Below are 16,167 nucleotides of genomic sequence, written 5' to 3'. Positions count from 1 at the left end.
AGAACGAGAGCACACAGTTTTTGTGAGCGTCTGGGGTCCGCATCGTCGGCTCGATGTCAACAACTAGTCCTTCTGTTTCTCTTCCAGTCATTCCTCCCACTGTTCTCAGAGCAATTATTTTGTCCCGGCCCCTAGGCTTTGCCAGTTCTGGTCTATGGGTGTGTTTGCCAGTTCTGGTCTATGGGTGTGTTTGCCAGTTCTGGTCTATGGGTGAATTTGCCAGTTCTGGTCTATGGGTGAATTTGCCAGTTCTGGTCTATGGGTGTGTTTGCCAGTTCTGGTCTATGGGTGTGTTTGCCAGTTCTGGTCTATGGGTTTGTTTGCCAGTTCTGGGCTGTAGTGTGTGTTTGTGTGTGGCCTGAGGTTTGGTATCTCTACCATTGGGAACCACCATGGCTAATTTCAGATTCCTGTAATCTCTATACAGCTCTATGGGAAAGCAGCCATTTTGCATTGAAGCCCCGTATTTGATTTCAGGACATTGAGCTGGTTTTCTTTAGAGTTGGACGCCCATTTCCATCATGCTGTGTCTCCAGCCCTAGATGGTGGTGTGTGTTTGAGTAATGTGGCCAGACAGGTGAAGGGTGTGTTCAACTCCCTCTTTTCCAGCCACCCTTACTTTCCAGCACTCTAATCCTTATAATCCCTTTCTCCTCCCTCCCTCTTTCTCCTCCTCCCTCTGTTTCTCTCGCTTTCTCTCCATGTCTCTTCTCTCCCTCCATTTCTTTATCTCTCTCGCTCTCCTCTCTCTCCCCCACTCTCCTCTCTCTTCCCCTCCCTCATTCTCTCAGGCGGTGGAGAGGGAGCAGGTGGACAGCATTCAACCCAAGCTGCAGCACGTGAACGCGGTGGGCCAGGGCCTGATCCAGAGTGCAGCCAAACACACAGACACCCAGGCCCTGGAGCATGACCTAGAGACCACCAACCTCAGATGGAACTCCCTCAACAAGAGGGTAAGTCAGTCTGTCCGTCTGACCATCTATCCATCGGTCTGACTGTAATGGTATGTCTGTGCTATGGTTTGTGTGTGCGTGCATGCGTTTGTGTCTGACTGAGTATGCATATTTACGTTTGTTTGATATGCGTGAATGGAATGATGGGTTTGTAAGGAACCAGGTTTATGTTTGTCTATGTATACCCGTCCATGTCAATACAGTCATTGTCCCCCCTCACTCACTGCATTGTTCCTTGACCAGATTGCAGAGCGCATCGCCCAGTTGCAGGAAGCTCTGTTGCATTGTGGGAAGTTCCAGGATGCCCTGGAGCCTCTTCTGAGCTGGCTGAGTGACACGGAGGAACTGGTAGCCAATCAAAAGCCCCCGTCAGCCGAGTACAGAGTGGTCAAGGCCCAGATCCAGGAACAGAAGGTGAGCGAGAAAGGGATGAGTGGAGAAAGGGATAGATGGAGTCAGGGATGAGTATCTAGATGGAGAGAGTTGTAGTGAGGAATATATATTTTATTTTAATACCAGGTCTTTTCCCTATATCAGATACTAAGTCATTTACTGGGCATTAGAGACATGTGGAACCTAGATTTGCATAAAAACAAGCTTAAACTAAACAAGCTTAATTTATTCATATATTTGAACTTTATTTATTCATAGATAATAATAGAATGGGCTATTACTGTTATTCAATTGTCCTTATTTTCACCAAGAGACAAATAACACGTGAAAGGGAAACACTCACACACCTAATTATCTGGGTGTTTTGGCAGAGGAAAAGCTCAAATGAGTCTGCCAGTCTGGTTGGCATTCAACACACCAGTTAACACAGATGTCGGATTACAATGTTCAGAGAAACCGAGAGGCTGAAGAAAACACAATGTCTGCACTCCCTCTTCATCTGGAACACTTCCCGTGTTTGTGTGTCGAGGAGCGCGGCGGATTCAGCCCCGCCACTCTGTCATACGTGTCTCTGTCCGCCGCTGAAAGTGTCGAGCCTCACTGAGGGTCAGTGGCGAGGAAACTGGAGACGAGTGCCGTTTTACCGGAGGCTCGTTCAACGTCCCTGAACAGTTATGAAGGGGTTCAGAAAGGGAAGTACTGCCAAATTGAGCTACGACTCATCGCGGACGTCGTCACAACAGGGGTGGCCTGATATTTGAGATACTGTGTTGTTGAGGAACACTGCAAAACATTGCGGTATTGAATGTGAAGTATGTTCTAGCTATCTTGCCAACTTGCCACCAGCAGCATACCACCCTGCATACCACTGCTGGCTTGCTTCTGAAGCTAAGCAGGGTTGGTCCTGGTCAGTCCCTGGATGGGAGACCAGATGCTGCTGGAAGTGGTGTTGGAGGGCCAGTAGGAGGCACTCTTTCCTCTGGTCTAAAAAAATAAATATCCCAATGCCCCAGGGCAGTGATTGGGGACATTGCCCTGTGTAGGGTGCCGTCTTTCGGATGGGACGTTAAACGGGTGTCCTGACTCTCTGAGATCATTAAAGATCCCATGGCACTTATCGTAAGAGTAGGGGTGTTAACCCCGGTGTCCTGGCTAAATGACCAATCTGACCTTCAAACCATCACGGTCACCTAATAATCTCCAGTTAACAATTGGCTTATTCATCCCCCTCCTCTCCCCTGTAACTATTCCCCAGGTCGTTGCTGCAAATGAGAATGTGTTCTCAGTCAACTTACCTGGTAAAATAATGGATGAATAAAATAAACTGTTTTACACCGAAATCCTAGAATCAGCGACTCTTCTGGTCTTGAATATACCCCTAACCCTAATATACATGCAGAACAAAGAGTATGAGAGTTGGTATTATTTGTGGTGTTGAACGTCCCGTCTCTGTCTCATGTTCCAGCTGTTACAAAGACTGCTGGACGACCGCAGAGCCACTGTTCAGATGATCCAGGGAGAGGGAGAGAGGATCGCAGCCACGGCCGAGACGCAGGACAAAGACAAGATCCAGAAACAGCTGGAGAGTCTGGGAGAGAGATGGGATGAGCTGCTGGAGAAAGCCAGGGCAAGGTAACGTACATTATTGTATGGACACACTACACATAGGAGTTGATATAACCGGTCATCATTCATCACGTACATGCACCACAGTCAGTGACGACATCTCAACACCACAGAAAGACTCTTACCCATGCATAGTGAACACGCATGCATAGTATACACACACACACACACACACACACACACACACACACACACACTAGCCTACCTACAGAATGCATTACCATTACTGCAGTACACAACCTACACATTCCTGACTGTCGTGTCTGAATCTTTATTTGGATCCACGATAAGACGTTGATATACAAAGGCGACCCAAACGCTCACCCCCTCTCTCCCTTCTTCTCCCTTCTCCTCCCGCCTCTGCAGGCAGTGCCAGTTGGAGGATCTGCAGGCGCTGGCACTTCAGTTCCACGAGGCGGTGGAGCCTCTTGGAGAGTGGCTGAGTGCCACCGAGCGACGCCTGAGCACCGTCGAGCCCATGGGAACCCAGACTTCCAAGATCACCCAACAGATTACAAAACACAAGGTAACGTGGATGACGGTGTCACAAAGGTAACGTGTCCCATCTCGAAACACGGGTTGCGTTTTTGGTTTCCTTTGAGGAAAAGAGGTGAATAAGGACAGAAATGAGGGTTTAAGTCTCTGGAATGAAACTAGGGAGACAAGAGGATGGTACCTGAACACACGACTGGTTACTTTCCATTGAGAGAAAGAAAGGGAAGCCCAGGCGCAACAATTTTCCCCTCAACATTTTGATATGATTTGATATCAAATATATATTATATTTCATTGAACCTTTTTTGTTGTTTATGATTTTATGTTTTTCTTGTAAAGTTATCACATACATATTTGGCTTTCATTCGTTCCTTCTGATTTCTCATTCATTATGATTTCTCATCTGCATCCTCACTTTATCCTGTATTTGTTCCCTATGTTTTTCTTCTGTTCTCCTTCACTCCTCCCCCTCGCCGCACACACCACCCCAGGCCGTCCAAGAGTCCGTCTCCTCTAGAGGATCCGAGGTCAACCGCCTCGAGGCCCTCGGCCAATCCCTGGCGCCCCTCAGCTGCGCGGCCGACCGCGATTGGCTGAGGGAGCGTGTGGGGGCGGTGCGGCTAGGCCACTCGGAGCTCAGTGATTGGTGCCAATGCAGGGCCGTCATGCTGGAGCAGGCCCTGGCCAATGCCCAGCTGTTTGGGGAGGATGAGGTGGAGGTGCTCAACTGGCTGGCTGAGGTGGGCCAGCGGCTGGGACAGGTGTCTGTGCAGAGCTACCAGCCAGGGGTCCTCACCCAGCAGCACAAGCACTCACTGGTACGATACTATGGTGTGGACAGGGAGTAGCTATTCATTAACACAGAGTGGTAGGATACTACCGCACTACCGCAGGGAGTATTGTATTGGCTAGTACTGTCTAGACATAGAGTAGGAATAGGAATGACTCGTATTACGTTCTACGGATGTCAACCTCGTTCCACGGAGGGCAGAGTGTCTGTGGGTTTTTGGTCGTCCCTTGTACTTGATTGATGAATTAAGGTTACTAATTAGTAAGGAACTCCCCACACCTGGTTGTCTAGGGCTTAATTAAAAAGGGGAAAACCAAAAACCTGCAGACATTAGGCCCTCCATGGAATGAGTTTGACACCACTGCTCTATAAGGTGTTCATTCTCTTTCTCTCCACCTTCCCCCATCAGTCTCTGAATGAAGAGATAGTGAGCAGGAAGAAGCAGGTTGACCAGGCCGTCAAGAACGGACAAGCCCTGCTCAAACAAACCACTGGTAAAGTACAACCTCTAACTCTGGATACTACTACTAATCTCCCTTCCCTGATTCTGGACCAGCTCTCCCTTAGCCCACATCTAACCATCTCTCACTAGCCAAACAGCCAGAACTGTTCCTGGGCATGTCATTTTATAAAGGAATATATGTTGTTCACCCCTGCAGGTGAGGAAGTTCTGCTGATCCAGGAGAAGCTGGACGGTATCAAGTCTCGCTACGCTGAGATGACGGGCGGGAGCAGCAAAGCCCTCCGCATCCTGGAGCAGGCCCTGCAGCTGAGCACACGATTCGCCAGCGCCCACGACGACCTCAACCACTGGTTGGACAAGGTGGAGGCGGAGCTCAACGTCATGGAACCCGACGCCACACCAGCATATCAGGACAGACAGAAGGTAGGGGCCGGTTTTTATTTATTTATTTATTTGTTTGTTTTAAATTTTAGCCCCTTTTTTTCTCCCCAATTTCGGGATTATGATCTTGCCTCATCGCTGCAACTCCCCAACGGCCCGGGAGAGGCGAAGGTCGAGTCATGCATCTTCTGAAACATGACCCACCGAGCCGCGCTTCTTAACACCCTCCTGCTTAACCCGGAAGCCAGCTGCACCAATGTGTCGGAGGAAACACCTTTAAAACTGATGACCGAGGTCAGCCTGCAGGCGCTCGGCCCACCGCAAGGAGTCGCTAGAGCGCGATGAGCCAAGTAAAACACCCCCGGCCACAACCTCCCCTAACCCAGACGACGCCGGGCACGGCCAGTGACGACGCAACACTGCAATGCAGTGCCTTAGACCGCTGCGCCACTCGGGGAAACCCCCAGGGGATGTTTTCTTAACAGTTTATTATACAAATATGCTGTGAATATACCGTATATTGTGTAAATATATTTGCAGTCTGCAATTTTTCCAGATGTTCAGTGGTCATTTCAATGAATGATTTACCCAATGATTCTTGAAGAATAACTTCCTTTTTCCTCTCTTGCGGTTGTTTGTTTTTAACACTGTAGCGCAAGTAGGACTTATATCTTGAGTTGAAGATACTCAATCTGTGTGCGTGTGTTTCTCTCCCAGGAGCTGAAGTGTGTGTCGGCGGAGAAACGTCTGGTTTTGGACACGGTCAACGAGGTGGGCAGTGCCCTCTTAGACCTGGTGCCCTGGCGTGCCCGCGAGGGCCTAGACCGCCTGGTGGCTGACGCCAACCAGCGCTACAGAACGGCGGACGAGACCATAACCCAGCGGGTACAGCTGGTACAGGCTGCCGTCCAGAGGTCACAACAGGTACTGCAATGTGGCTAAATGAAATCAACGTTTATTGGTCGCGGACAGACACAATTAGTACTCCGTTCAGGGATCGTATACATTTACAGTGGATGGGGGTGTTGATAGTCAAAGGTGGGCCAAATTGTATAAGTTCAGGATTTGAATAGTTGAATAGCTTCATTCTCTGGGTTGATCTTTGTCTGTAGAAGTAATCCGTGAGGTTTCTGCTGACGTTGTTAACAAGAGGATGACGCTGATGTTGTGGCATTTCCCTCTAGTCTTCTCTTAGCATTTAGGTGGCTGTGTGTAATGCCAACCAGCTAATGCTGCTGTAAATGCTAATAACGTCTCACTCTGTCTGTATGGGGAGCCTGAGTGTGCCGGTGCTAACTGTGTGTATCTCTCTGTGCCTCAGTATGAGGAGGCAGTGGATGCGGAGCTGACCTGGGCTGGGGAGACGGAGAGGAAGCTATCCTCCCTGGGTCCTCTGAGTCTGGAGCCTGACGTCACCGTGGCCCAGCTACAGGTCCAGAGGGCCTTCAATATCGACATCATCCGACACAAAGACACCGTGGACCAGCTACTCCACACCAGGGACGACATCCTAGAGACGTGCAGCGACCAGCAGAGAGACGCTCTGGTGGTGAGGAGAGAGGGACAAAGGAGAGGGTTTAGGGAGCGCGGAAGAGGGTAGAGAATTGCAGGGAGTCCGAGAGAATGGTGAAAGGCAGACCAAGACGCCTTTTGTAACATACTGTGTGCAATGACTCATTTAAGAAAAGTTCATTCACAGGAAAATCAAATGACATGAAATATGTATTTATTATATTCATATTATAATATTATAAACAAGTAGGGAAATATTGGGTTTTGTGCTTGAAGTTAAAGCCTACAACATTAGTACACAAAATGTGAACTATTCCAGTGGTTTTTGCCTAGTTACCAAATGTGAACCATTCTAACCACTTTTCTTCCCCTCGCTCTCCTCAGGTGAAGACTGACTCGCTGACTGCCCGCTACGAAGTGGTGAGCCAGCGGCACCAGGAGCGTTTCTCCGCCCTGGAGCAGGCCCAGGTCCTGGTGGCCCGCTTCTGGGAGACCCAGGAGGAGCTGGAGCCCTGGCTGGGGGAGACAGAGACACTTATCGCCCAGCTGCCCCCACCTGCCATCGACACCGAGGCCCTGCGACTCCAACAGGAGCAGATGAGGGTGAGGAGGAGGCTCTAATTGCTGTATTTTAACTAATGTCCTCGTGAAAACATGTATCATGTCGAATGAGTTCCTAACACTTCTACTTTCTTTTTCCTGTCTCCCTCTTTCTCTGTGGTACTCCAACTGTACCACTCTCTCAATCACACTGTCCATCTTCCTCTACTTATTTTCCACTCTTTCTCCCTCCATCTTTCGTCCAGCTCTTGAGGGAGTCCATAGCGGAGCACAAGCCCCACATCGACAAGCTGCTGAAGATCGGCCCCCAGCTGGCCGTTCTGAGTCACCAGGAGGGGGCCACGGTGAGGCAGCGCTACAGCGACGCCGAGACACGCTACGCGGCCATCAAGGAGGAGGTCAAGGGTCGCGCCGCCACCCTGGACGAGGCTGTGTCTCAGTCTGCGCAGGTATGGTTTTGTAAAAGTGAATTTGAAATCGGTTTGGGGCTCGAAAGTGTGTCAATTGTTGAAGCTTGTGTCTGTCGATTGCTACCCCGATAAAACCAAGCTTCTGGCATCCATATGAGGAAATCTGACGACTTCCTTATATGGATGCCGTAAGCCTTGTTGTGTCCATATTTGGAAGTCTCAAGATTTCCTAATACGGATGCCGTACATGCTGCTAATGGCAGGACGAGGTCCATGTAACGTTACCACTCCAGTCTGTAGTGGAAGAGCAGTGTGAAGGTGTTAGGCATTGGCTGAAGTGTCGTGGGATTTCTGTGACCGATGCTCAAGCTATAGTGTGATGGTGCATATTGGACTCCATACTTGGAGCTGTTCTGTCTCTTTTTGCTCATTTCCATCAGATTGGAAGAGAACTAGACCATGTTGACTTATTATTTCACTCCAAGAGATGTTGCCGTGATCTTCAAAGGTCTTGGTCATAATACGGTAGTAGAGTAGTAGCAGTCTCTGTTTGCTGAAGCTACACAGCTTCATTGCTACACTTGTAGTCAGTAAATATTTCCGTAAGAAACATTCACATTTTATTTCAGTAGTTCTCTTGTGAAATGCTCTCTCATAGCACGTCATCTCATAAGTCATGAGCCCCACGGGTTGATTATCGCGGAGTGCTAAGCTGATTGTTGCTGCTGTTGATATTGCTTGGCCAGAGTGTGTGCATGTCACTGATCTAACACACTGTGTTGTTTCTCCACCTCCCATCCCTAATGGACCATATCACCCACTCCTTCTCTCTATGCATCCCTCCCTCTCTCTCTCTCTCTTTTCATTCCTCCTAAACGACCAACCTCCATACCTCTACCACTTCCCTTGTGCCTGACATTTCCCCCCCTCCTCGCACTCCCCCATCCCTCCCTCCCTCCCTGGTTTGCTCCATCCATCCCTCCATCCCACCTCTCACCCATTGTGGATGTGCTGTGTGTGTTCACCCACAATTTCCTCCATCCGTCGTCACTGCTCACTGCAATCACCCAGCTGGTAGAGGTAAGACCACTGACTGACCTGTACTGTGTTACTGATGCCAACCGATCACAACGTGACTTAGTTATTAGAATTCCTTCCTGCGTGAACCTTGTGTCTAGGCTGAGACAACCCGCTATACCTCCCAAGTATACTTTGTCCAATGTCTCTCCTCTTTCTCAGTTAGTGTGTTTTTGATATTTTTGTAAATTGGCAATTCCTGTCCTTTTTAGTAGCTTTAGGCTTGTCCTCTTCTCTGTTCCAGTCCATGTTGCCTGTTTTGACATTGCTCAAATGCAGTTATTTACCAAAGACTACCATATCATCTTCATCACTCACCACTTAGTGAGGCTGTGGTAATAGTTTGTGCTGATTTTGAAAGTTTGCCCAGTATTCCTAACGAAGTAAACTTTATTCATGTCTAGTAAATACATCTATAGTACTCTCACATCTTGAATCACATGACCCTCCAAGTATCCAAAATTACGTGGTATTTTTCGGGAAGGATCTCTGCATTTTCACACTGTCAAAATGTCCCCTCCGAATACATACAGTGGGGCAAAAAAGTATTTAATCAGCCACCAATTGTGCAAGTTCTCCCACTTAAAAAGATGAGAGGCCTGTAATTTTCATCATAGGTACACTTCAACTATGACAGACAAAATGAGAAGGAAAAAAATCACATTGTAGGATTTTTTATGAATTTATTTGCACGATTTCTGGCTCTCACAGGCCTGTAACTTCTTCTTTAAGAGGCTCCTCTGTCCTCCACTTGTTACCTGTATTAATGGCACCTGTTTGAACTTGTTATCAGTATAAAAGACACCTGTCCACAACCTCCAAACAGTCACACTATGGCCAAGACCAAGGAGCTGTCAAAGGACACCAGAAACAAAATTGTAGACCTGCACCAGGCTGGGAAGACTGAATCTGTAATAGGTAAGCAGCTTGGTTTGAAGAAATCAACTGTGGGAGCAATTATTAGGAAATGGAAGACATACAAGACCACTGATAATCTCCCTCCATCTGGGGCTCCACGCAAGATCTCAGAGCAAAAATCCCAGAACCACACGGGGGGACCAGTGAATGACCTACAGAGAGCTGGGACCAAAGTAACAAAGCCTACCATCAGTAACACACTACGCCGCCAGGGACTCAAATCCTGCAGTGCCAGACGTGTCCCCCTGCTTAAGCCAGTACATGTCCAGGCCCGTCTGAAGTTTGCTAGAGAGCATTTGGATGATCCAGAAGAAAATTGGGAGAATGTCATATGGTCAGATGAAACCAAAATAGAACTTTTTGGTAAAAACTCAACTCATCGTGTTTGGAGGACAAAGAATGCTGAGTTGCATCCAAAGAACACCATACCTACTGTGAAGCATGGGGGTGGAAACATCATGCTTTGGGGCTGTTTTTCTGCAAAGGGACCAGGGCGACTGATCCGTGTAAAGGAAAGAATGAATGGGGCCATGTATCGTGAGATTTTGAGTGAAAACCTCCTTCCATCAGCAAGGGCATTGAAGATGAAACGTGGCTGGGTCTTTCAGCATGACAATGATCCCAAACACACCGCCCGGGCAACGAAGGAGTGGCTTCGTAAGAAGCATTTCAAGGTCCTGGAGTGGCCTAGCCAGTCTCCAGATCTCAACCCCATAGAAAATCTTTGGAGGGAGATGAAAGTCCGTGTTGCCCAGCAACAGCCCCAAAACATCACTGCTCTAGAGGAGATCTGCATGGAGGAATGGGCCAAAATACCAGCAACAGTGTGTGAAAACCTTGTGAAGACTTACAGAAAATGTTTGACCTCTGTCATTGTCAACAAAGGGTATATAACAAAGTATTGAGAAACTTTTGTTATTGACCAAATACTCATTTTCCACCATAATTTGTAAATAAATTCATAAAAAATCCTACAATGTGATTTTCTGGATTTTTTTTTCGAATTTTGTCTGTCATAGTTGAAGTGTAGCTATGATGAAAATTACAGGCCTCGTCTTTAAGTGTGAGAACTTGCACAATTGGTGACTGACTAAATATTTTTTTGCCCCACTGTATAAGTATGTATAATAATAAGAATGAAAGCCTTAACAGGCTCTGCATGGGCAATCCGTCGTGGCTGTACAGCATTTACTGCCACACGGTCTCTGTAGAAGACAGGCCGTTCATACATCATTGCACTTTGAAGAGCCGCTGTGAAGGAAGTGAGTTTGTGTTAATACAGGACCTCCCACCGACCAATCATGTTACAGAAATTGGGTGGAATTGTTACAGAAATTGGGTGGCATCGTCGTATGGCGCTCCGGAGGCTCTACATTTGCGTCACACCCTCCATTACAGAGCCTCTGGACAGCATTGCTGGATCGAGCATAAAGCAGCTATTAGTCACGCAACCCACCTTCTCTTCCTAACACCCCCCCAGTTCCATGACAAGATGGACCCCCTATTGGAGACCCTGGAAGGGGCTGTGCAGCGCCTCCGTTCCCCTTCTCCCGTGGCGGCGGAGGCGGATAAGATCCGGGAGCAGCTGGCTGAGCACAAGGCTACCGGGCTGGAGCTGGACAAACTGCTGCCCTCCTTCTCTGCCCTGTGTGCCCGCGGCGAGGAGCTCATCAGTAGAGCATCCCACGATGATCCTGCCGCTGAAGGTAAGGGCCTGAAACACACACACAGAGGTACACTTACATATACACACTTATAAACACACACAGATGAACACAAACACACCCACATACACTACCAGTCAAAAGTTTGGACACCAACTAATTTCTGTGTTTTTCTTTATTTTTACTATTTTCTAAGTTGTTGAATAATAGTGAAGACATCAAAACTATGAAATAACACATATGGAATCATGTAGTAACCAAAAAAGTGTTAAACAAATCAAAATATATTTGAGATTCTTCAAATACACCTTTTGCCTTGATTACAGCTTTGCACACTCTTGGCATTCTCTCAACCTGCTTCACGTGGAATGCTTTTCCAACAGTCTTAAAGGAGTTCCCACAAATCAAATCAAATGTATTTATATAGCCCTTCGTACATCAGCTGATATCTCAAAGTGCTGTACAGAAACCCAGCCTAAAACCCCAAACAGCAAGCAATGCAGGTGTAGAAGCACATATGCTGGGCACTTGTTGGCTGCTTTTCCTTCACTCCGTGGTCCGACTAATCCCAAACCATCTCAATTTGGTTGAGGTCGGGGGATTGTGGAGGCCAGGTCATCTGATGCAGCACTCCATCACTCTCCTTCTTGGTCAAATAGCCCTGACACATCCTAGAGGTGTGTTGGGTCATTGTCCTGTTGAAAAACAAATGATAGTCCCACTAAGCCCAAACCAGATGGGATGGCGTATCGCTGCAGAATGCTGTGGTAGCCATGCTGGTTAAGTGTGTCTTGAAATCTAAATAAATCATTGTCAGTGTCACCAGCAAAGCACCATAACACCTCCTCCTCCATGCTTTAAGGTGGGAAATACACATGCAGAGATCATCCGTTCACTCACACCGCGTCTCACAGACACTGCAGTTGGAACCAAACATCTCCAATTTGGACTCCAGACCAGAGGACAAATTTCCACCGGTCTAATTGCTCGTGTTTCTTGGCCCAAGGAAGTCTCTTATTGGGGTCCTTTAGTAGTGGTTTCTTTGCAGAAATTCAACCATGAAGGCCTGATTCACACAGTCTCCTCTGAACAGTTGATGTTGAGATGTGTCTGTTACTTGAACTCTGTGAAGCATTTATTTGGGCTGCAATTTCTGAGGCTGGTAACTCTAATGAACTTATCCTCTGCAGCAGAGGTAACTCTGGGTCTTCCATTCCTGTGGTGTTCCTCATGAGAGCCAGTTTCATCATAGCGCTTGATGGTTTTTGCGACTGCACTTTACGTATTGACTGACCTTCATGTCTTAAAGTAATGATGGACTGTCATTTCTCTTTGATTATTTGAGCTGTTCTTGCCATAATATGGACTTGGTCTTTTACCAAATAGGGCCGTCTTCTGTATAACACCCCTACATTGTCACAACACAACTGATTGGCTCAAATGCATTAAGAAGGAAAGAAATTCCACAAAATAACTTAACAAGGCACACCTGCATTCCAGGTGACATTCCAGGTGACTACCTCATGAAGCTGATTGAGAGAATGCCAAGAGTGTTCAATGCTGTCATCAAGACAAAGGGTGGCTACTTAAAATATATTTTGATTTGTTTAACACTTTATTGGTTACTAACATGATTCCATATGTTATTTAATAGTTTTGATGTCTTCACTATTATTCTACAATGTAGAAAATAGTCCAAATAAAGAAAAACCCTTGAATGAGTAGGTGTCTTAAAACTTTCGACCGGTATTGTACTTGTGTCACACAAAGACATACATGCATCACAAAGGGATACACACACATAACCACCCCTAGATGGAGACAATGACTCATACACAGGACCTCCGTGTAGGGAGAGGGGCGAAAACAATACATGCACACACTCCCACTGTATTACAATGATCCCACTGCCAAACCTGATTCGTCTCATTTTTGTATTCAACAAAGTTTATTTTAAACACAGACACCCAGAAACACATAAACGGTTAAGAACTTTTGAGGACTCCCAGCACACATGGCGACACTGCCATCCCCCGCCAAAATGTCTCAGTACATCACTTTATAACAATGAATGACTGCTCTGTGCAGTGGGAATGTAGCCTACTGACTGGTTCTGTAAAAGACTCCACTGTTGATGTTGTCACTAGACGGCCATGCTAGAAGGGACAAAAGCAGCAATAACATCAGAAATGATAAGCAAGTACATTTGCTATTTGTTATGGTTAAGTTCAGGACTTAATAATACTAATTAATAATAACTTGTTATTACATACAATTCCTCCATCCATTTTTACATAGCTAATAGCAAATCGTGACAATTGTCCTTTCAAATAACACCACACTTCCAGATTCATTCCTAACTCTCCCATCCCCCTCTTTCCCCCTCCCAGCCGTGCATTCCCGTCTCCTGCGTCTGCGCTCCCTGTGGGATGAGATCCGGCAGAGGGCTGAGGATCGGGAGGGGAAGCTGACGGACGTCTTGGACCTGGCTGGGAAGTTCTGGGCCGACATGGCGGCGCTACTGAGCACGCTCCGTGACTCACAGGACATTGTCAAGGAGCTGGAGGACCCCGGGGTGGACCCCTCTCTCATCAAACAGCAGATAGAGGCGGCTGAGGTACGTGTTGAGAGGGGGATGGAGGGTTACTGAGAGAGAGGAGGGTAGAGGTACGTGTGGAGAGGTGGATGGAGGGTTACTGAGAGAGAGGAGGATGATGGTTATTGAAAAACAGGGAAAAGGTGGAGAAAAAGATATGGATGCATAGCGCATGTTTGTAGCAACACTATGGAAAATACAAGGAAAGCATAGCAAGATATTCAGATGCTAAAATGTGGAGGAATAGTCTTCTTTGGTATGAATATGGGACCAAATAACACACTAAGAGAGAGGGGGTAAGAAAAGAAAAAGAATAGATATGAATTAGTTGTGAAGATAAAGAGGAGACATATGAAGGGATGGTGCCAGCATGTTAATAGCTACAGTTGAAGTCGGAAGTTTACATACACCTTAGCCAAATACATTTAAAATCAGTTTTTCACAATTCCTGACATTTAATCCTAGTAAAAATTCCCTGTCTTTGGTCAGTTAGGATCACCACTTTATTTTAAGAATGTGAAATGTCCGAATAATAGAGAGAGTGATTTATTTCAGCTTTTAGTTCTTTCATCACATTCCCAGTGGGTCAGAAGTTTACATATGCTCAATTAGTATTTGGTAGCATTGCCTTTAAATTGTTTAACTTGGGTCAAACGTTTTGGGCAGCCTTCCAGAAGCTTCCCACAATAAGTTGCATGAATTTTGGCCCATTCCTCCTGACAGAGCTGGTGTAACTGAGTCAGGTTTGTAGGCCTCCTTGCTTGCACACGCTTTTTCAGTTCTGCCCACAAATGTTCTATAGGATTGAGGTCATGGCTTTGTGATGGCCACTCCAATACCTTGACTTTGTTGTCCTTAAGCCATTCTGCCACAACTTTGGAAGTATGCTTGGGGTCATTGTCCATTTGGAAGACCCATTTGCGACCAACCTTTAACTTCCTGACTGATGTCTTGAGATGTTGCATCAATATATCCACATCATTTTCCTACCTCATGATGCCATCTATTTTGTGAAGTGCACCAGTCCCTCCTGCAGCAAAGCACCCCCACATCATGATGCTGCCACCCCCGTGCTTCACGTCTGGGATGGTGTTCTTCGGCTTGCAAGCCTCCCCCTTTTTCCTCCAAAGATAACGATGGTCATTATGGCCAAACAGTTCTATTTTTGTTTCATCAGACCAGAGGACATTTCTCCAAAAAGTACGATCTTTGTCCCCATGCAAACCGTAGTCTGTTTTTTTATGGTGGTTTTGGAGCAGTGGCTTCTTCCTTGCTGAGCGGCCTTTTAGGTTATGTCGATATAGGACTCGTTTTACTGTGGATATAGATACTTTTGTACCTGTTTCCTCCAACATCTTCACAAGGTCTTTTGCTGTTGTACTGGGATTGATTTGCACTTTTCGCACCAAAGTACGTTCATCTCTAGGAGACAGAACCCGTCTCCTTCCTGAGCGGTATGTCGGCTGCATGGTCCCATGGTGTTTATACTTGCGTACTATTGTTTGTACAGATGAACGTAATACCTTCAGGTGTTTGGAAATTGCTCCCAAGGATGAACCAGACTTGTTGAGGTCTACAATTGTTTTTCTGAGGTTTTGGCTGATTTCTTTTGATTTTACCATGATGTCAAGCAAAGAGGCACAGAGTTTGAAGGTAGGCCTTGAAATACATCCACAGGTACACCTCCAATTGACTCAAGTGATGTCAATTAGCCTATCAGTAGCTTCTAAAGCCATGACATCATTTTCTGGAATTTTCCAAGCTGTTTAAAGGCACAGTCAACTTAGTGTATGTAAACTTCTGACCCACTGGAATTGTGATACAGTGAAATCATCTCTGTAAACAATTGTTGGAAAAATGACTTGTCATGCACAAAGTAGATGTCCTAACCGACTTGCCAAAACTGTAGTTTGTTAACAAGAACTTTGTGGAGTGGTTGAAAAACAAGTTTTAATGACTCCAACCTAAGTGTATGTAAAGTTCCGACTTTCACTGTATGTAACGGCCTGTATAGCTTGCAATGTATTTGTACTGTAGTTAGCTCAGCGGTAGGAAGGGGAGCGAATGTGCAGAGGTAGTTACTGATGATTGTGACTACTGTTGGGTTGTCTGATTTGTCCAAATATGAATTCTGTGTCTCTCTAAGGCCATCAAGGCCGAGACAGATGGGCTGAGGGAGGAGCTGGAGTTTGTACGAACCCTTGGGGCTGAACTCATCTTCGCCTGCGGAGAAACAGAGAAGCCTGAGGTCAAGAAGACCATTGACGAGGTGAGGAGGAGTACAGGATGACAACTTCAAGGCTTAAGACAGGATCAAACCAATCGAGA

At 46.6% G+C, this 16,167-nt stretch overlaps 1 protein-coding gene across 30 annotated transcripts in view; it reads left to right on the top strand.

Annotated features, from left to right (window-relative positions):
* Positions 1–16,167, top strand: part of LOC112229351 (microtubule-actin cross-linking factor 1-like) — a 262,375-nt gene that overhangs the window by 222,483 nt on the left and 23,725 nt on the right. For 19 of the 30 annotated variants that reach the window (XM_042310211.1, XM_042310210.1, XM_042310218.1 and 16 more), the window contains 15 exons: positions 792–953; positions 1,197–1,367; positions 2,812–2,978; positions 3,339–3,498; positions 3,959–4,285; positions 4,667–4,751; positions 4,917–5,143; positions 5,819–6,025; positions 6,423–6,650; positions 6,998–7,216; positions 7,420–7,623; positions 8,656–8,664; positions 11,060–11,285; positions 13,634–13,860; positions 15,986–16,108. In XM_042310211.1, coding sequence (XP_042166145.1) covers positions 792–953; positions 1,197–1,367; positions 2,812–2,978; positions 3,339–3,498; positions 3,959–4,285; positions 4,667–4,751; positions 4,917–5,143; positions 5,819–6,025; positions 6,423–6,650; positions 6,998–7,216; positions 7,420–7,623; positions 8,656–8,664; positions 11,060–11,285; positions 13,634–13,860; positions 15,986–16,108 — 2,742 coding nt within the window. The remainder of the gene's footprint in view (positions 1–791; positions 954–1,196; positions 1,368–2,811; positions 2,979–3,338; positions 3,499–3,958; positions 4,286–4,666; positions 4,752–4,916; positions 5,144–5,818; positions 6,026–6,422; positions 6,651–6,997; positions 7,217–7,419; positions 7,624–8,655; positions 8,665–11,059; positions 11,286–13,633; positions 13,861–15,985; positions 16,109–16,167) is intronic. The other 11 variants (XM_042310216.1, XM_042310221.1, XM_042310219.1 and 8 more) reach the window with 3 other exon arrangements.

This window comes from Oncorhynchus tshawytscha, linkage group LG31 (genome assembly GCF_018296145.1).
Source record: "Oncorhynchus tshawytscha isolate Ot180627B linkage group LG31, Otsh_v2.0, whole genome shotgun sequence".
NCBI lineage: Eukaryota > Metazoa > Chordata > Actinopteri > Salmoniformes > Salmonidae > Oncorhynchus > Oncorhynchus tshawytscha.
The sequence above is the reverse complement of the archived record's forward strand: the minus strand, read 5'-3'. Positions and strand labels throughout refer to the sequence as shown.